The sequence below is a fragment of the Mustela erminea genome, chromosome 6 (assembly GCF_009829155.1).
Source record: "Mustela erminea isolate mMusErm1 chromosome 6, mMusErm1.Pri, whole genome shotgun sequence".
In the NCBI taxonomy this organism is placed as follows: domain Eukaryota; kingdom Metazoa; phylum Chordata; class Mammalia; order Carnivora; family Mustelidae; genus Mustela; species Mustela erminea.
In genome coordinates this window covers 29,760,192-29,782,681 of record NC_045619.1, presented here as the reverse complement: position 1 = coordinate 29,782,681, position 22,490 = coordinate 29,760,192, and the positions used below count along the sequence as shown (strand labels likewise).

The window sequence follows — 22,490 nt, the reverse complement described above, 5'->3', positions numbered from 1 at the left end:
ATGGAGTCGTTATGATCTTATTCCTTTCTTATCTAACACCTGTGACTGCCTATCAATTTCTAGTTTTCTCTCCCCCCCTACTTTATCTCTGGGTATTCCTTCTGCTCTGCCCTGCTGTTCACCTTCTGCTTCTGCACCCATCCTAGCAAAGTCTAGGCTCTGCTACTCTGATCTCACCAGCACTCACATTTATGACTGTAGATCTGTAATACAAACACTGCCTGTGTCCTCATTATCTGACTACTATGAATTATACAGACTCTAGTATGGCATGTGTATACACGTGACATATGGAACAGTTGTGACTTTATCGGAAAGACCCTCATGGAATGTAACAGTTTTAGGGATCAGGGTTACAAATGGTTATTAGTATTTTCTTTTCCAAGTTTTGTCTCCTGCTTCTACTCAGTGTGCCTATGAAACTATACTTTCAAGTCTCATTTCTCTCTCATCTCCAAAACCTTGATGGTAATTTAATTTTTAGTTCTAACCTCAAGCTCAAACCTCAAAGCTCCATTCCTATTACCAAACACCAAATTCCTCTAGACCAGCCTCTTCCGAACTGGTGTCTTAGGCAAGGCTAATTTACAGTAGGTTAATAGCTATGATGTGAAAAGGTCAACATACTACATAGGTTTCTTTAGTGAGACTTTTCATAGCCTTGCACATTAGTGAATTTACAAGAGGGAAATATTATATGTAGCATTTCCTGAACTTATTTTTAACTACTCTTTCTTTCCATGGAGCACCTATTAATATCTCCTGGAACCAGTGTTTCACAGAATACTTTAGGAAACACTGTTCTGTTCTTTCCTGTTTCAAAGTGTCAACCACTTAGGCTCAAAAGCACCCCTAATTCTCACTCTCCCGAATATCCAATCAGTAGCTAAATTTTTTCCTTCCAAATCTTACCATATTTATCCTTCCTATTCCCTCTATAACACTGAATTGCAGACTCTGTCATACATAAGAGTTATAGATCATGTCTAGAAATAAATATCAGATATGTTGCTATCAACCCCTTCAGGCTGGCATGAGGATTAAAAAAGAATGAGTCTAACATCCTGCATAACACGTCTTTCACAAGCATCCAAAATTTCTCCCTAAAAGTTGGTTGGAATTGTTCTTTATTATGGTAAATTTTAATTCAAAGCTTAAGGAAAGCCATCTCCATGATTAAGGGCAGAACTGGCCTTATGCATATCAGCCATGATTGGGAACTTTTTTATTAAAGCTTCTATTTAAATTCCAATTAGCATACAGTGTATATCAGTTTAGATGTATAATACCGTGATTTAAACCCTTCCACACAACACCAGGTGCTCATCACAAGTGCGCTCCTTAATCCCATACCTATTCTACCCGTCCTCCTCCCGCCTCCCCTCGGGTAACCATTGGTTTCTTCTCTAGTGTTAAGAGTCTGTTTCTTGGTTTGCCTTTTTTTTTTTTTTTTCTCATTTGCTCATTTGTTTGTTTCTTAAATTTCACATATGAGTGATATCATAGGGTATTTATCTTTCTCTGACTTATTTCGCTTAGCATAAATGATTGGGAACTTTCAAATGACACACATAAGAAATGCCAATAGTGTGAATATGGCATGAGTAATAATGGGGGCGGAGTGGGTGTCATATCCAGCACTGGGTCTCCACGTCCTTCAAGATAGAACTAGGAAGTACAGAATAGGGAACAGCCTATACCTAGTTTCTCATTTATTCAAGCACTCAAAGGTGGGTTTTTCTAGCTCTCTGTATACACTGCATAACTCCTCACTGAGCCTAGTGACCTTGCTGGGATTGGCATGAAAAGAACAGACATTCAAACACTGCTTCCTCATTCAGGGTGTACCTGAGTGATAGATGTGGAGGACACAGTAGCAAACAAGACAGAATCATCCCTTTCTCCGCAGAACACATTCTTCTGGAGGAGATATATATGAAACTATAATTGTACAATTATTTAATCATAAATGTAGTGAATATACATCATTTGATTCTTTTCTCACCTTTGGTTATTCATAATTTGGTAGGAAGGAGGGAAAAAAAATGGGCATTAAGCTTATACAGGGCTTGGAACTGCATGCCTCATTATAAACGTTCAGAACTGGCCAGAAAATGCAAAATAAACATACAGGATTTGGAGGAAGACAAGGATGGATGGTCAAGGGTGGGAGGGAACCCTTGGCCACAGGTAGCATCTGACAGCAAAAACACTTCAAAGTATTACCTCTTTGGCTTACTGCCAAATGTAAAAGAAAAAGCATGCAATTTTGAATGTTTACTATATAGAGAACATTGTGCTATCAATTTTACATGAAGCTGAATGATTATCATGAAGATAATAACAATAACTAATACTTTCACAGTGTTTTGGTTTACTATGTGGTCCTATGAGACTGGTAATTATTACTTTCCATTTTTCAGTTGAGTAAACTGAAGCAGATTAAGTAATTTGTATAACAAAGGTGGAATTCACACTCAGCCAGTGTGGTTTGCTTCTCACCACTCTACCCAATCTGTGCATATATATCCATGGAGGCATGGTACCTAACTTCTCCTGAGATGTTCACCCACTCAAAAATGCAGCACAAACAACTAGAGATCATTAAGATTCTCTGGGAATTTTAATTCTGAAGGATCCTATGTTTAACAAATCAGGAATTTTCATTATAATCAATATTCACTGAAGCTCATAAAAAACTTATACTATGTTACAAAAATATAAAAACGGGCTAAAAAAGGAAAGGTAATGTCCAGATTACCTACCAAGAAGAGGAAAACCTCAATTTGTTCCAGAAATTAGGCTTATGCTCTCACTTTTCACAAGTAAGAGATGTATGTAACAGTATACAGGGAATACTATTACCTAAAAATGCCAATTTATCTCCTTCAAAATCAAAATATCCAACCCATCTATTCTGAAGAATGACATACTTCTATTCTGAAAGTAGCATGACTAGGAACTCACTCTTTTAAAGATGTTATTTTGAACTTGGAGAATATTTGTGTTACTGCTGTATTAACAATGAGCCTTCTAAGAAGTACACGCGCCTTTTACCTGTAGAGCAGAGTGTCGTCTGGCACAAGGCAGACACTTAAAGGTCCACTGAATGAACAGAGTACTATTTAACCATCATGCTAGGAAAAGCACGCAAATACTCACTTGATACACCAACCACTGTTAGGTAATTTATAACTGAAGCAATGCAGTACTTTTTACCACACTGCAGAAAAGTGGCCACCACAAGTTCATGATCACCAAAGTATTTCACATGATCCAACCACTGATTACCAATATCACAAACAGGTAAGAAAAAAAGAGCCGCTTCTAGATTGCCCAGACTCCATTACGATTCTAGTGGTAGGTATACTATTTATCTTCCGGGGGAAGGATACTACTTTTACCTCAGAAGCTCTAACTAGCCAGGATTTAAATTTTTTTTTTTAAAGATTTATTTATTTATTTGACAGACAGAGACCACAAGCAGGCAGAGAGGCAGGCACAGAGGGAGGAAGGGAAGCAGACTCCTCACCAAGCAGAGAGCCCAACGCGGGGCTCGATCCCAGGACCCTGGGACCACGACCTGAGCCGAAGACAGAGGCCCCAAGCCACTGAGCTACCCAGGCGCCCCAGCCAGGATTCAATTTTAGGTATAATCATCTCACAAATGATAAAAGGCTCTCAGAAAATGTTACTTTAAGAACACTTAAATCTATATAGGCTGAAAGAGTTATTTTTACAACCTCAGAGATTTACCGTCATCAAAAGGTTTCTTCACTGTGGAGAGGGGGTTCATTAATAGCTGTTGACTTCTAAGGCAGCTAACCCATTGCTTGTGGGTGGCTAGCATGTAAAACACGAAATCCAAGCTGTGGGTGGGTACTGGGGCTAGAGAGAGAAGTGCAAGGATGGAGAACCTCCCCATCTTCCCCCTCCCACTGCAGGAGCTCTCAGGAGGTTCTAGAAAGTACAGGGAAAAAAAGGCTAAAACCAAAGGTATTCCATTGACTCTCAACAATAAATAGTTCCTGAATTCACCTGAGACGCACAGATGCACAGCAAAAGAAATACAGACACAATCTACACAACTTATGGTGGGCACAATTACTGGTGATCTACTTCCTCAGACTATGTGTGTCAGAATCAGCTATAACTGCGTATGACTTGGGACACTCATTTAAAAATTACAATGTCCTGGAAAAGATCTGAAAAATAAGCATTTATTATACTTCAATCTTTAAGTTGAGAAAAGTGTTTCTACTTGGCTGTTTTGTAGATACGATTTCCATTAAAAGAGTAACAAAGTGGTACACAAAGTTCGGGGAACACCAAGTCTTATCTAGGACACCATATTTACTTGACCAGAAGTATAAAAGTGGCAAACAGATGCAACTTATTCATTTTCATACCTGTTGCCACATTCACATAAAACAAAATGTTTTGGCTCCCACATGTTTACGGTAATTACCCTTCTAAATTCATATTTTTAAAACAATTATAATCCCCAGATTTACATAGTAGTCATTTTTAATTATTATTATTATAGAACAGAAACCAAAGCGATGTGTTTTTGCTTTGCTTTGTATTTTATGGTTTTGAATAATGATCTCTCCTTAGAAGAAAACTCTGCAAGAACCAGTATCCATTACGGATCAAAGAAATACTCAGAAGCAACGCTCTCTAAACCAAACGCCACCGCCGCCGCCATCACCACCAAACCACACCAAACCTCCCAATCACAGCACTAGTCGGGAAAGTATTTCACCATTTTGAATAGTAACAACTACTTCATACACCCAATAGACCAGGAAGGCAATACAAGAACCAGCAGACAGAAGCTTTCGTTATCACTGCCCAATGATACTGAATACAGACCCCACAGGATATTAAACACCTTGTATTTTTCATGGATTCAGGGCCCCCCTTCTGAGATACTCCTATGCAGAGCCCAGCTGTTTTGAGTGATTTATCCACAGGAGTTTAATTTCAATTGTGTGTTGGGAAGTGGGAGGCAGTGATTATACCCTCCCCAAATCTTTCTAGCACACTAATGAACATTTTAAGAAATCGTTTCCAACTGAGATTAATTTGCCCTTCAAATATTCTCCTCCTAACTCACTAATGGCAATATCTGATTCACCGTATCTTAAATGGAAGAATGCAGGGCCGAGAATGTAACGAAACTTACATCGTACTCATTTTAAGACTGAAAATGCCACAGAACAAATGTACTTCCTCTACTATCTTCAAAGGAAAACTGTACTGGAAGGAATACTACTTACACTTCCTTGAAAATACATGAAGCGATTCCTTCAATTCTTTTTGTACTTGCTTATCTCTCCTGGTACCACACTGCACCAGTGCTCGTTTCTTCTCTATCAGAAAATCAGATGTGGCTATTCATAATTTCACCAGGAGTAGACTATCAAGTAAATTATATGTTCATCCCGTTCACTGTTTTTCCATCAAAAACCTAAATGAAAATATAAAAGACACACAATTTTCAAACGCCACAGCTAGGCAAGATCTCATACTAGATGGAAGACTACACAGGCTGTGTGCGGGGCAGAAAAGGGAAACAAGGTCAAAGTGTATAAATGTTAGAGCCTGTGCTTAGACTTCTTCAGGGGGAGAAAAGCCACATACAGATACAGAACAGAGAAATCTTAAAACAAAACAAAAAACTTAAGGTTTTAGTTCACTATAAATTCAACTTAACCCTGCCTGGTTACCATTACATTAAGTAAGGAGTGAAGGCAGCAGTGGACCTTCAACATTTCCTGGAGAAACCAACTGAGGAAAAGCATTATTTGCCTGAAGAGGTCTTTGATACTGAAGAAACAGCCAGTTTTAGAATACCTGGTCATATATTCATGGGACACTGGGCTGCTTCAGCACCAGAAGAGCTCCCTCTTTGTGTGGGTCAAGAGTCAAGGAAACTTCACGGTATCATTTCTAAAGAAATCTAAATACGGACACTCTTATGGGAAAGCACACAAACCATACTATTTAAAAGACAAGAGCCATCTTCATGTTTTCTGGCAATCAAAGAAAAGTACAGGTAAATGCAACTCTTCATTACCTAATTCAGAGGACTGAATATTAAAAATTTATTTTAAAAAGGTAACTGATTAGAAAACAACTTTCCTAGTTATAGTTACAGAGAGACTATTAAGTACTTATCCTTATGCTGAAATGTTCTTCCTTTAAAAAAAACTTTACTTCTACAACCCATGGATCAGAGATGCTGTAGGTAAGAGGTGACACTTCCCGCTGAATTAGCCCTTCACTGAGAGAAGTGGAGCGGGGTGGGGGCGTTACACTGCTGTTCGTATCAATAATGAAACATTACAATTGAAATGAAAATTACACAGACTGGTATAACTTCCATTCATTCCTCCAAATGAGTGCTTACTGAGTGCCAGGCAGTATTTTAGGAACCCAGAAATCAGTAGTGTATAGGGCCACGTTCCTGTCCTAATGAACCTTGAATTCTAGCAATTCTGGGTCTCCTCGGTCTTCTGAGAATGACAAGACCTGAAAGAAAGTGTGCGAAGAAGGGGCACTACTTTAATGTGGGTAGCAAATGGTATCTGAGAATGTCCCCAACCATGACAAAGCAGCTTCAATTCCGTGAGGAGTGAGGAGGGAGAACATCCGCGATGGGGGAACAGCAAGGTCTGGAGGTAGGAACCAGGCGGAACTGCCCAAGACAGACAGAGGGAAAGCCTTACTCCTCCTCACCTCTATGCTGGCATTCATATTATTTACCCTCCAGAATGATCTCTGCTCCTTCCCTCCTTCGTACTCGTGACAGAGTACGAAGCAGACACCCTGGCGGAGAAGCTGGGAGAGCTGGAAAGGACCAGGTACTGAGCGAGGGGCCTGCAGGCCATGGCAAAGAGTCTGATCATTAATTACAATGAGCTATGCTTTGATACGTGTTTTGAGATGACTTTTGCATCTTCAAAAAGTGGACCCTGGTACAGGGAGAGGTAATAAAACTTTTCACTAGTTTGATCCATTTTTTTCTCATTAGGTGAGGAAGTGGAAGTAGAACATCTCTGAAACAGTGAGGAGTTAAGGCCATTGCACCAGGCAAAAATACTCACCTACTAACTGCCCCACCTTCCCACACAAAGTAAGAGTTTATGTGAAAGACTTCATCAGTGAATAATGTAGATAAATAGGGTGACTTGTGACCAAAAATAAAGGTGACTAACAGGAGTGCCTTTTTTTTTTTTTTTTTAAACCCCATGTTTCAAAGCAAAGTGATTCTACAATGGAAATCAATCCCTTCATGGAACACAGGATTAAATGATGTGACTCTCGAGGTTTAAAAAAGCCATTTTTTAAAAAAAGTGGCCGTTTGACCTCCATTTCATGTTTTCTTCTAGCAAGTGGAAAAAAGAGCCTGTCAGTGACTGACATGAAGAAATGGCTCAATGAATAATGAGCCTGCTAATTAAGCCTTACTCCTCCTCACCTCTATGCTGGCATTCATATTATTTACCCTCCAGAATGATCTCTGCTCCCGCCGTGAGTCTTACACATCAAAGCCTGTTTAAAAGTACTGCTAGGGAATCAGAAGTGCTGAAGATACAGTAAGATTTCTTGCACCTTCTCCAATCCATTTAAGACAATATAACAGCTCTAGGACTCAGAGCATGCCCTCCGGACACGGGAAATAGGAAGCTATTTTGTGTCTGTCTTACTAACACAAATCAAGAATTGCCTTAAGAAGTGACTGAACCTGTATCCTGCCAGAAAAGCTCAGTATCAGCAGTGCAAAAAGTCAAAATAATTTTGGCATAAATTCTTAAAATTCGAACAACTCTGGAAGAAAACATCTGCAATTTACATATTCTTCAAAGGCGCCTCGCTCACGTATTTGCACACGTGCTGTGGTGAATACACAAGGCAGCGATCAAAGTACAGTATTCTGTCAAATCAGGTGTTTTACCGAAATGATGTATCAAGTTCTTCCCTTGCTAAAGCAGCTACCCAGCACCACCCACACTGACACTTCCCACTGCATACGGCTACTTCCACCCCTGCCTTGGTTTACACTCCTAAGTAGATCCAAAGCTGCTTACACCATTAGAACAACAACAACAACAACAACAACAACAAATCCTTGTTTCAGGCTCTCAGAGAAAAGTAAACACTATGGGAACCTTCAAACCAAGCTCAGAGGAGGGCATTTTGTTCTTTAACTGGAGTCAGCCTAAATTGCCTACAGCCTGTTTTTGCAAGGGCCAAGGCTAAGAACTGTACTTTTAAAAAAATAGGTTTAAGGGATTTAAGACAAAAAGGAAAAAAAAATTCCATAAAGACTGGTCATGCACTCGAAAGTTTAAAATATTTCACATCTGACCCTTTTACAGAACACTTTTGTTGATCTGTGGTCAAAGGCAAGCGGTTCCAAAAACTCGCTGTGTAACCAAATAATCTAAAGAACTTCAGTATAAATACAGAGACCTAGGCCTCACTCCATACCCGGAGAATCAGTCTCCAGGCCCAAGAATCTCAACTTTAAAAAGCTCCTCTAGAATGTCTAAGTCAGGAGGATAATGGTAGCAGCCTCAATACCAAATTCACTCTCTCTCTCAAAATACAAAAATCACAGAGTGCAAATAAAACCACACATAACCCTCAGCATTACTAGGAGACAGAATACCACAAACTCTGAATTACCTACGAAGTAAAGAAATAAACACCAAATCAAACAGAGCTCCCAGTGCCTTGCAAACTATGGCTACACCACACAGGAGAGGAGACGCTTAAGAGGCGCAATGGAAAAGAGAAGGGACCAGAGGACACAGATGAAGCACAGAAAACAAAAATCACCTAGAGTAAAAGAAAGTTTGATATCATCAGCTACCTAGGAGGAGACTGAATGGGACCAGCAATGGAAATGCAAGCTCAAGGAAAGCAGACAGAGAAGGGAGGTGCGTCATGGGAGATGTGGCAATGAAGGAAAAGAAGGGAAAATTAAGGATCCTGCAAAAACCAGAGAAAAATACATACAAATTCCCACCCAATTTCTTCACTACTGCCATCATCCATTAAAACAAAAACGAAGGAAAAGAAAAAAAAAAACAAAACTTCCCTTCTTTGACTTGAAGGCATTCACAAACTAAGATGTCCACAAAATGCCTAGGAATAGGAAGGGGGGGAAAAAAATCAAACCAATTCCATACAAAGTTACCAGAGAAGGGAAACAAAAAATGCAAATCACAACATTTCAGCTGACAAACATTCACTCCACAAAACAACAATGACAACACACACCAAAAAACCATGAAATAATAGAAAACTGTAAAGCAGTACTTCAAATTGAGTTAAATACCCTCAAGCAAGTATTTGGAGATATTAAAAACAAATATTACCTACAACCTAAAACACAAAAACTAAAAACAGAAATGAAACAAAAATCCAGGAAGAAATGCAATGAGAACTGATCAAGCTCAGAGATGGAATAAGAGGGAAAAAAAAGAAATTTTTTTTGAAATGAACAACAAATTACAAAATGTTTGATGAAGAATGGATGTGAATGAAAATCTAACAAGAGACATGGAAGGAAGGAAAATAAAGGAATGAAAATGAGATGAATGAATAAAAAGATTCAAAGAAAGTGTCTGAAACATAATACGTGCAAGAGGTCCAACACTGTATAACTGGAGTCATTTACGAAAACAAAGGAGAAAAACACTTAAAATTATAACCCAAAAAATCTTTCTGGAAATTAAAAAAAAAAATCTAATAAGCATACAGAAAGCAATCGATGTATACCTGGGAAACATAACCCAAAACAATCTACTTCAACACATGTCTCAGTAAAAATACTTAAGTTTAAAGACAAAGTGAAAAAATCCTCAGGGGCAGGAGGAAATATCAAATTACTTTAAAAGTAATAAAATTAGACTTCAAATAAAAGAACAAAAAACTAAAAAATATTTTCAAGAAATTTAACAATATAGGAGCCAAGGTTTCCTTCAAATATTAAGTCTACAAAAGGAAAAACAATTTCGACTGTAGAAGAACCCAGGAATACTATATACACATGCCTTTACTAAAGAATTTACTGGAAGATGGAACTTGATCCAAGAGATAACAGAAGGAGCATAAGCAAAAGAATTAACGGTGAGCATTCCACAGACTTAACTGTGGAATAAAGACAAAGGTAAGAAGAACATGGTTAAAATAATAGAATGTATGTGTTACACATGCTGACGAAGTAGAGAGAATATACAAATACACTAAATAAAATGACAACAAAGGAAACAACTTTGTGCAGAAAAAAATTAAAAAAAAAAAAAAAGACTGAGACCTTCTATGTAAATAAATCTGAAAACCTAGATGAAATGACTACTTCCTCAAGAAAACATAACCCACCAAAACTGACCACAGCAGAAAAAAAAAAAAAAACTTTGCACAAAACAGAACCAGGTCCATAGGGTTTCACAGAGCAATCCCACTAAACTTTTGGAGATCAGCATCCCAAGACTACATAAACTGTTTCAGAGACTAGAAAATAAAACTTCCAAGTTTCTTATGAAGCAAGTATAACACTGATGCCTAAACCTAATGACGACAGAGTAAGATCACACACTACACTACACTACAATTTTTTTTTTTTTGAGAAAGAGAGTGGGTGCATACACAGGGAGGAGGGGCAGAAGGAGAGGGAGAGAGAGCTTAAGCAGGCTCCTTGCCCAGCGCAGAGACCAGTGCACGACTCTATCTCATGACCCTGACGATCATGACCGGAGACAAAATCCAGAGTCACATAGTTAACCGACTGAGCCACTCAGGCACCCCTGGTTATAGTTATTTTATTTAGGACTTCTTCAGACTCCAACACCACATATTAAGGGAAAAAAATACACCATGATAAAATGATACTTATACGAGGAATGCAAGAATACTCCAATATTAGAAAAGCTAATAGCAAGCAGAAACAAATGCATACTTACCATGATCATGATGTATACAGATTCTAGGGTCAGTAAATTGATGGGAAAATACTAGAGTCATTCAGTATATGGTCAAAAACAAATGCCCACTAATCCATTACTATTTAACATTATTTTGAAGGTATCAGCCAATGAATTAGACAAAATAATCAAAGAATGGGAAAAGAAAAATAAAACAATCTCTATACATGACATGAAAATACATCTGGAAGACCCTAGACTCCAGAACCAAGAATCAATGAAAAGTAACTTAATGGGGCACCTGGGTGGCTCAGTCAGTTAAGTGTCTGCCTTAGACTCAGGTCATGACCTCAGTGTCCTGGAATCGAGCCCCGTTTCAGGCTCCCTGCTACCCCTAATCCTTCCCCTGCTTATGGTCACTCTCTCTCTCTCCCACTTGCTTTCTCTCTCTCAAATAAAGAAATCTTACAAAAACAACAACAACAAAAAACTAGAAAAACCCCCTAACTTAACAATGAAATAAATGAATAAGGGTTAAAATTAATGCCTTCCACATACATAATTGCTCTGTGAAACCCTCTGGACCTGGTTCTGTTTTGTGCAAAGTAGAAGATGCAAACCCCATTACAACAGCAACCAAAAAAGATTGAAAATACTTACAAATAAACTTAAGAAATGTTCAAAATCTACATTTTAAAAAAATCCTGTAAAAACACTCCTGAAAGCAGTATAGACCTGAACTAGAAAGACATCCGCAGTATAGACCTGAACTAGAAAGACATCCCTTAGTCATGATTAGGACATCTCAATGTTATCAAGATTTCCGTTTTCCCTAAATCAATGTGTAATGCAATGTGATCCAAATAAAAACAAGCTCTTTTCTGGAACTAGACAAATTGATGCTAAAGTTAAATGCTAAAATAAACACACAAGAATAATCAGGAAACCACACTAAAGGAAGAACTATGATAGGGAGATTAACTCTACCAGATATTAAAACGTACTGTAAAGCCTCTATGAATAAAAAGAGCGAGGTACTGATACATGAAAAGCACAAAGGACTAGAAGAGAAAGTCCAGAAACAGGCCTAACTACACACTGAAATTAGTATATAATAATGGTAGTAACTCAGATTACTTGACAGGGAGGGAAAGCCAAGATGAGATGTTTTATAAATAGTGTCAGGACAACTGGACAGTTAGACAAATGTAAAGTTTTATCTATCCATCCCTAATACCATATGAACTCCAAATGGATCAAAGACATAAAACTAAATAGAACTAGAAGAAAACTCAAGTGAATCCCTCCGTAATTGGAATGTAAGAAGTTTCCTGACTATGACTTAAAATTCAGAGGCATTAAAAAAGAATAAATATGACCACAAAATTAAACTTCTACATGGCAAACACAACTTAAGCAAAGTCAAAACATAAATAATAAACATGAAGAAAGTATCTGCAACGTCACAAAGGGCTATTTCCCCAATTAAAAAGAAATGTTTTAAGTGGGAAAAAAAATTCCTATAGAAAAACGAGCAAAAGCCAGACGGTTCCCAAAAATATAAAAAGAGCCCATTAAAAACAGGGAAACGTCACCTATAAGAGAAATGCAAATGAAAATTCTAGTGAAATACCATCTTTTATCAAACATATTCACAAAAATTCAAAAGCTGGGAAATAACACTTTTTAGGCAGGGTCTGGGAAACAATGAATTCACCAGCAGTGTATGCAGAAGGTCGTGGGGCAGTTCTAAAACACAACTGCAAATTTTTTTTTTTTAAAGATTTCATTTATTCATTCGACAGAGAGAGGAAGCAGGCCCTCCCTGAGCAGAGAGCCTGATGCGGGGCTCGATCCCATGACCCTGGAATCATGACCCAAGCCGAAGGCAGAGGCTCAACCCACTGAGCCACCCAGGCACCCCACAACTCCAAATTTTTGACACTAGTCCCTTGGAGAAGTGGGGTCTGCATTCCTACCCTTGAACAGGGCAGACTCTGGGGATGCTCCCGCCAAGAATACCACCAAAGTGACACCTCTGGACACCAAGCTAAGTCATACAAGGGCACATAGCTCCTGTGGCTCTCCAAGAACGCTCACTCTCCTGACAAACCCTCAGACAACCCAGGCTGCCCATTCTGTGAAGAAGCTACAGCCACACTTGTGACAGACCACATGTGCACGTGCTGGCTGACAGTCTGAACTGAGCCCAACCTCAGCCACCTCAGTCCGGGCTGAGTAAAGGGGCTGCCATATAATCACAGTCCTGCCCTATCACCCAGTGATGACAGACTCCCCCACCCCCCCACCCAGTGCAACCTCCATTTGCAGAAAAGCCAAGATACCCTGCTCTCCTCTGCCCAAATTTTTCATCTAGAATCTAGGACTGTAATAAAAAGGACTGTTCTATGCTATTAGGTTTGGTGTGGGTTTGTTAAACAGTAATAAATAAGCAGAACATAGCACATCCCTATGGAAAGAAATCTGATAACAGCTAATAAAAATACTATTATTTACCCTCCATCTCAGCAATCTTGCTTCCGGGAGTTTACTTTGAAGATATACCTTAAAGACAGGAAAACACAAATGCACAGATCTATTCACTGCGGCACTATTTATAACTTCAAAATGCTGGAAACTACCTCAATGTTCAAACACAGGAGGAGTGGTTGCATAGAGAAGAGCACATACAGCAGAGAATCATGCAGCTATTAAAAAAAAAAAAAAAGAGGAAGAGTTCTGCCAGCCAACATGGAGGGATCTGCAAGATACATCAAGCAGGGGAAAAAAGCAGAGCACAAACATACACCATGTTTTGTATTAAGGAAGAAGAAATAAGAAAACATACATAAGTCTGTTTATTTTGGGGAGAAGAAACAGAATACACCAAAAAACAAGAAAATTAGTTACTTGCACAAAGGAGGGGGGAACTGCTGAAAGAAAAAAAGAATTCTGAGTACACTTTTTTTTTAAGATTTTATTTACTTATTTGAGAGACAGAACTCATGAGCAGTGGGGGGAGTAGCAGGAGAGAGAGAAGCAAACTCCTTGCTGAGCAGGGAGCCAAATGCGGGGCTTGATCCCAAGACCCCAGGATCATGACCTGAACCGAAGGCGGACGGTTAACCAACTGAGCCAGACAAGTGCCCAGAGTATACATTTTTTATGTGTAGTTTTGACTTCTGAAAGCATACTAACGTTCTACATATCCAAAATTTTAAAATTGAAACAAAAAGGGTTGGGGAGGAGATAAAACTGGAAACGTAAGTGAAGGAGCACCCACCGTCGTTTAAAGGAGTAAAATGGCCACACTGAAAGGGGTGGGGGAGAACCTAATAAAAGTAACTTTTAGACACAGTTTTATTTTTACTATATAGCCTTAGAGTATGGGGGCAGGGGAAGGGAGTATAAACAAACCTTAAACTTCTCTTAGTACTTGTGTTTATCACAGCAGTATGAAGACAGAAGTTCTCAAATTATATCATGTGCACCACGGGAGAGTTCTCTCTGTGGAAAGAGAGACCAAAAAATGGAATGGGGGTAAGGCAAAGAAGTACGACATAGTATGGACTGGAAGGGAGTGATCAGGACGAATTCACAATTTCATATATATATATATATATATATATATATATATTCATATATATGAAACATGTGCACACACACACTATGAGCTTATACACTTCTTACAATACAAGAATCCTGAAGCATGAGGGAAACACTGATCATTCATATAAGACTATAATATGACTTAGGACTGTTCTTGTTATCCAGTAAAAATCAGCAATGCCAAGAGGAGAGCACTTTTTAAAAGAAATGTTGGTTATTTTGTAGCACTTGACGAAAGAACTCCTGTTCACTCTCTAAAGCTTAATCTTCTGTTGGTCCATTTGAAACTGGATAGGAGAAGGTAACTTGGTGCCTCTCCCTCTCTTTCCCTCTTGCCTGCTACCCTATAATAATGTAGTGGGCACTTCCAGATCGCAGGCTAGTAGTACTAGCAACTGAGCTTTCATTTCAGAATTCTGTTGATCAACTGTTTATAATCCCATTTCTATGGGAAAATTTGTTTCAAGTTCTATACCAACAAAAATGAACTTTTGAAGCATAGCTTAATTTTATGTACTGCCTAGACTTTAACACAAAAGTCTGTTTCATCACAGTGAACACTAAATTCCAAGCTTCAGGTACCACTCGACCCAATTTAGATTTTTCATTCTAGTGTCTGCCCTCTTCTCTTGGGATCGTCTTCCAAATTCGTAGACACAATTTAGTAGGTAGGGAAGGCCAGATAAAGAGGGTGACATTTCAACAAAGATTTGAAGGAGATGATAAATATTCCGGGAACTGAATTCCTTACGTAGTCTGAAGTCCGTTTTCCTGCCATAAGAGACAACAGAAGTACTTGCTTTCAACCTCCAATCAAACACCATCTCTTTAATTCACTGAATCGAGAGTAAACAGAACAGCAGATAAGCAAAACCAACAGTTTCTTCTACATTCTCACTGGTCTTCATTTCCCACTGCAGCCGCATCTCATCATTCCCATCCCCAAGGCTGCTCCTTCTATCTCAGAGGCATTCTTTGACGATTCCTCTCAATCCAAACGGAGGATAAGACATCACAAATTCTCAAACTATGGTCCCCAGACCAGCATCATCAGCATCCCTAAGAGCCTGTAGACATGCAAATTCTCAGACCACTCCAGACCTATTAAATCAGAAATCCTGGTGGGGGGAGGAACAGCAATGTATTTGAACAAGCTTTCCAGGTGATTCTGACACATGCTAAGTCTGACAACCATTCCTCTTCAACAAAGTGACACGTTACTGTCAATTTATTTGTGTGTTCCCTGTTATGGATGGAACTGTGCCTCCTCCAAATTCATTACGTTGAATCACTAACCCCCAGTGTGACAGTCTTTGGAGATAGGGCTTTTAAAGAGGTAATTAAGATTAAATGAGGTCACAAAGGTGGGAACCTATTCCAACAGGACTGGTGTCCTTATCAGAGGAACAGACACCAGGGATGTGAGCACAGAGAAAAACCCACAAGAGGAAACAGCAAGTCAACTATCTACAAACTAAGAAACGAGGCCTCACGAGAAAACCAAACCTGCCAACACCTTGATCTTGGTCTTCCAGCATCCAGAATTTTGATGGATTAAAAAAAAAAATCCTTTTTTTTTTTAAGTCATCAGCATTTTGTTATAGCAGCCCTACCAGACTAATATATTCCCTTTTACTTCAAGCAATATTTAATTTTAATGCTTTTTCTCTCTAAGTATGAACTGAAAACACCGGACACTGTTAAAAGAAAATTCTCTGAAATTCCCTTAAGCATCTGTAAAACTCATTTTTCAACTCAATCTTTCTTTCACCCTTTTTAGATAAGAAGGACTATTTTATACCTTAACTCCCGTGAGAAGATAAACCAGAAGCCTATACCAGCTTAAGCTGTTAGAAGTCTATTTCTGAGTACAAAATGGTCCTATTTCCAATATCTACAACCCATCCCAGGTTGACTTTGGTCTCCTCTTTACCAGAGCCCTTTCTCTTGTCCCCTATCCTCCTGCTGAATGCTAGATAACAAATACACTTTTGAGCACATTCACTTTTAGTTTGTAGTTAAGGTATAAAATCACAACTGTAGTTCCTCTTTTATCCAATGTAATGGAGCACATAATTAAACCTTCCAAATAATCTCCTAAAAGGAAATTTTAGCAAAAACAGTGCTTCACTGAATACAGTCTTTATTAATTACTACCAACATGAAATAAAGGAACACGAGCTAACCAATCACACTCATAAACAACTGAACCAGCCCAAGAACACTCTCCAGGTACAGACCATTTCCAGGAGCTTTACTTCGTCTACACTGGTGCATAGTATGTAAATGCTCAATCCCAACATGAAGCACTACATGACTGGGAAGGGTTTCATGTTCCCCGTGTGTGATGTGTGTGAGCATGTAGATCCATGTAGCAAATTTACATCAGCTAACTGGACAGCCAGTGCCACTACAGTGGCCACCCATATACTAAGAGAAAACAACTGGACACCCAAATAAAAACATAAACGTGTCTCTACCATATACCCATAATTACTTTAACATTATATCCTCTGGGGTCATTTATGTTTTAGCCTCTTTGAACATATTAGGCAATGAGGTCAAGAAAGTGGCCTATCTGATCACCTAGTCCCTTCCTCACCTACGTAATACTAATATCATGATTTTCCTATAAAGATACTGCCACACAGAATGCCTTTCTAAAATGGTATAAAACTCTCATTAATTAGAACTTAATCTCAATATTTATTTAATGAGAAAATTTCTGCTCCAATTTAAAGAAGCAGTCAAGTTTCTAAATGAGACCCCCTTTAAATATACATTCCAAATATCTTTGGAAAAGCATAAATTTAGCTCATTCTTCCTCTTAATGTACATGATCCAATAAAGAACTGATGATAAAAATTATATAACTGGGGTACCTGAATAAAAGAAATGTTACGTTTTATTCCATATACTCTATTTGCCAAGAGAGAAAAATATTAATATTTGAGGTATAAATTCAACAGACTGAAATAAATGTTACCCAGCAATTTCATTTGCTAGGTATTACAAGTTGTGATAATACTTGCTTTTACAATATTGAAACAAAAACAAAATGCTCCACCTACCTGGAAACCACTGAAAGATGTCAAAATAAGGAGGCAAAACTCACACAGTGTATGCAAGATCATTCTATCAAGTTAGTCATATGAAGAATACTAAGTCAGATGTGTTTAAAAAAAAAGTCTAACAACCTGTAAGAACACTGTTCTTCCAAATAAGGAGAAGAAAACAAGGACCATACTGTGACCGACTAAGAAGCTCTGATAGTAAGCCCCCAAAGGCACCCACCTTCTTACAGATATCATCAGGTCAAAATCTTTAGCAAGCATCTAACCCAAGGAGAAGAAGAGCCTCAGAGTTGGTCATTTTTATCTGTTTATTGTACCAGAGGATGAACTTCTAGCACTTTCTTTCATTTGACCACTGATGTTTCACTTCACGTTACTCTTCATGACTGAGGATAATTGAGTGACCTATAAAGGAACAGCTAAAGCCTATCAAATCTTTTAGATTATAAAATATCTGAAGACAGACCCAAGTTTTTGCACAACTATTACAAACTGCGGAACAGGGACGTGACCTACAAAGATCAGAAGTCAGAGGTCAAGATCTGGGCTACTCAAGTTCATGAAAGCGTTTAATCCTAAATCTTGCTCATTTAGCATCACTACTTACAATAAATAAGATTGAAAGACAATAAACTTCCATTTATATAGGACAGGGGCTACTTACTTTAACCAAAATGGACTCCAATACCCAGTGTGCTACCTGAAACTACGCTTGACACAACATAATTCTAATCCCTACCTATTAACTCTGCTATCTTTGTACTTAAATACATCTATCTTACCTAGCTTTTCATAAACCAGTTAAGGAGATAACTTCTTTTGAACCTCATCTTCATCTACCCTTCCTCCTTAGTGTACACTGTGTTATATACACAGAAGTTAAGCAACTGTTTTCTAAATACTAAATGCCATTGTAGATATAAACACAGAAGCTGTGATACTCTACACTGCATTTTGTACTGATCCAATGACACACCCAGAATTCACTTTTTGCATTCAATTCATATTGACTACTTGACCTTCTATAATGTAAGCATGAAACGGATAGGAATTCCAGTTATGAACTCTTCTGAGTATTTGGATTCTTTTCTCATAAGCATTTACTGAACATCTAATAAATCCAGACTCTGCCCTTTATGCTGCTTACTATTCAGTATGCCCATAAAATAACTAATATATGAAAATATGAATCAGAATATATATAGCCTAAAAGTATTTATTTTTTTACCAAGATCTGTTGACCTTATCTCATCCTAATAAGGTTGCCAATGCTAAAAACATTTATTTCAAGCACTTTTATTCTAAATTTTCCTTTAGCGCCTAGGTCACTCTTAAAAGAAAATATCCTCAATGGCAGCAAAGCTTTATTTTTTTGAAGATCATCAAGAATAACTTTGTAAATAAGTTTCATTAATAAGGTGGATGGTTCACGCACTATTTGTTCTAGGGACACTGGTTGAAAATTTGTATTACAGCAACTCGTGTATTGAGAAAAGTGTCCGTGAAGGGTATTTTTTAACATGGAATTTCCAGTATCAATTCAGAATGTCAACATCCTAAGCCCAATGAGTTTTTCAAACTCGTGACACAAATTCAACAGAACTAGGTTTCAAAAAATTACTAAACATGTTTTTTTTTTTTTAACCACTCATTATTTATCACTTATTAGTTTTGATTTGACATCAGTGCTTTCTTGGATCTTGAGTGTTAATGCTTTTCTACTATAGACCTTAACTTTCTTCCCTAGATAGCATCAAATATACCACATTCCATCAACAATCCTCTTTCCTCCCACTACCGCTGGTAGCATAAAACCTCCTGCTTAAGGTCAGGATGATACCAAGTCTTCATTGTTTGTCACTCTAAATCCACAGCACCACCTTCCCACAACCTAAGCAAACTAAGATTTAAATTTGGCTTTTTGCAGTCAATATTCAGAGTAAGAATAAACCGAATGCCTACCCTCTTACACATTTTTCATCAAACCTTAGGTGAACAGATAAGCACTTCAAGATTCATCTAAAAACATTTTAATTAAAAAATAAAAAAGTACGTCTTGACGTCACTTTAAACTTCTGTTAACAAGTCAAAGGCCCAACAGTGTATTACAGCAGAAAGTGAGGGGACTAGGGAGTTGGAGTTGGGCCCACATACCTTTTCTTGGCCATCAGCATTTGGGCAGGTAAACTGACTCACGTCTCTACCTACAGGGAAAAGGAGTCTTCAGCTTATTTGGAGGGCTGAAGACTCCTTTTCCCTATATACAAAATAAATGACAACAACTGCTACACGCAACACACTTCTGACACAATCTATCCTCTTAACTATAAAAGAAAATCAGATGCTTTCTTTTTCCTTTTTTAAAGATTTATTTATTTGAGAGAGAGAAAGCAAGAGACAGAGCACAAGCAGAGGGCAGAGGGACAAGCTGAATCCCCGCTGAGCAGAGAGCCATATGCGGAGCTCCACCCCCTGGACCCTGGGATCAGGACCGGAGCCTAAGGCAAAAGCTTAACCAACTGAGCTAGCTACTCAGGTGTCCTGAGATGCTTTATTTTCATGACCTCAAATAAAGCCAGTAAGCCAAGTCCATTTTCTTTAACTAATGCAGTGAGTGGTGTGAAGTCTGTGACTGTTAACTCAGTGCTTGCACTCTTTATGTCAAAAGCCCTTAATTACGCAGCAGAATCAGGTTATGAGATATTTGCCCTAAGCTGCAACTTAGCCTTAGAAAGAAATAACTTTAAATATTTTACATAAAAAGCTTCCAACAACATACCACAAAATTCTCTTGGACAACTTTAAAAAGTCAAGCATAATTAAACTGGCAAGTAATCACTGAAGAGTACCGCTCTTTTTAAGACCTACAATGTACCAGGTGCTGAGTGCTGGGGATGAAATAACCTAGACCTCATTCCCTTGAAGAATTCAATATATGGACTTGCAAAGAGATACAAGTAATAAATAATACTTTAGAAAGGCCATATTTACCTGCTCAAATATATTTCAGGTATCATTCTTTCTACTTCCAAGAATTTTAACTCCACCCTTTTTTCCATGTTGAGTTGATGGGAATTTGAGTCCCTAATTTTTGCTTTTTTAAGATCTTTCAAAAATCTGTAATTAAAAAGTAACACTGCAAAAGCTGGTTTATACACAGACTGCTTGTCACACACCAGGCAGAGCAATTAAAAGGAACAGAATTTGCCACCTCTCAGAAAAATCACACAATTATCAAAGAAAAGGGTAGTGTTTCTTTTTTAATGCATTAGCACTCCAAGTTACTATTACATGAAGGACAAAAAAAACCCTAAAAACATAAAGACTATTAAAAAAGGCCTTGAGTTTAATCAATAAGAAATGCAAACAAAACCTATATACTTCACTAAATTTCAAAGTTACAAGTCAGTTGCAAAGATGTTAAGGAGGCTAAGATCTTAGACCACAGGTTATAAAAAGCAACATGTGACCATGTTGTTATTTATTTACTTTTATTTTTTTAGAGAGAGAGAATCTTAAGCAGACGCCATGCCTATTGAGGAGTCTAAAAGGCTTCATCTCACCATCCCGAGGTCATGACCTGAGCCAAAACCAAGAGACGGATGCTTAACTGATTGAGCCACCCAGGTACCCCACCACGTTGTTATCCTCAAGCAATGGCTAAAATGACTGACATGACTTATAAGTCAGAAAAGGCTTAGACTCAAATTTTTTTATATTGAATAAAGTGAAATAGTCCTATAATATGCTTCCATCAGTAAGTGAAAGTGTTTCTGTCTATTTTTCATTTTGCTCCCCCACAACAGTTATTGAATCGATTTATTTCCTATCCCATGTTTCAGATTCAGGAAACATTTACTTAATACAAAGTAATGGCCCACAGACATGGAAATGACCTTGCCTAGGGAAGCTGGGGAAATGGTTCATCAAAGAACTGAAAGAAGAGCTGTATTTCGTAATGTGAGGAATTTAGGCAAGGGGAGTGGGATGTACAAAGTATGTCACAGAATAATGTGCAGGCTGGCCATGTCTGTACACAGTAAGAACTGCTGGTATGATGAAGGTAATCACTCTGACAGCAGAGATGGGGCAGCACAGAGGGCTCAGTCTTACTGGACACACGTAAATTCAGTAGGTGCCAGGAAAGAAGCATCTAATTTTCTGGACAGGTTGGGAAGGCTTCACAAAGGAGTTTCATGAGAAGTCCTAAAAGATGACTAGCCTAGATGGGAAGACCAGCACAGAGCTGTTGTTTTTGAACCAAATTTTCCATGACTAGTTTTTCCTAAGTTTTGTGAATTCTTCTCTTTCATTTAAAAAATCTCCTTTTCCACTGTCAAACGTCAATTTTCAATTCTTTCCTGGGATACTTACACCTGCCTCTGAACAACCTGTCCAGTTTCTCCAATTTTGCTCTCATCCGTAGTATGCTGGGGAACCAGTTATCAAAATGTTACAGGAATATATGTAAAATGCTAGGGAACACACCTAGCAAACACCTACAAGCAGGTGAGGCACTGGGAGTTTTGATGCAGGGACTTCTGGCTTCTTAGAGGATGCCTCAGCCAATTTCCCGGTTCTCCACTTGTTTTACATGGTTCAGGAAGCCAGATAAATAATAGCCTTCAGGCTAGGAGGGAAATGACTCCACACCTCTCGCCATTCTTCTAGTCTCCTTCCTCTTTCATTCCTTCCCCTCTCAGAGGCATTCTGGACAGCAATTAGCCCAGTGATTTGCATTCCACAACAAGACTGCCATTACTCGCTGACCTCAACATTATAGAATGCCACGATAAAGTTATTTTGGTACATTTTTATCCTTTTACACACATAACTTTTCCAAGCAATTAAGAGGTTGTATTTAAGA

At 38.3% G+C, this 22,490-nt stretch overlaps 2 protein-coding genes across 9 annotated transcripts in view; one reads left to right on the top strand and one right to left on the bottom strand.

Annotated features, from left to right (window-relative positions):
* ATP2B1 (ATPase plasma membrane Ca2+ transporting 1) overlaps positions 1 to 22,490 on the bottom strand; it is a 121,051-nt gene that overhangs the window by 83,855 nt on the left and 14,706 nt on the right. The gene's annotated exons all lie outside the window — the stretch shown is intronic.
* The window catches only part of LOC116593453 (transcription initiation factor TFIID subunit 4-like), a 30,961-nt gene continuing 15,133 nt past the window's right edge, over positions 6,663 to 22,490 (top strand). Inside the window, exon 1 of the mRNA XM_032347731.1 lies at positions 6,663 to 6,686. Within this exon, the coding sequence (XP_032203622.1) occupies positions 6,663 to 6,686 (24 nt within the window). The remainder of the gene's footprint in view (positions 6,687 to 22,490) is intronic.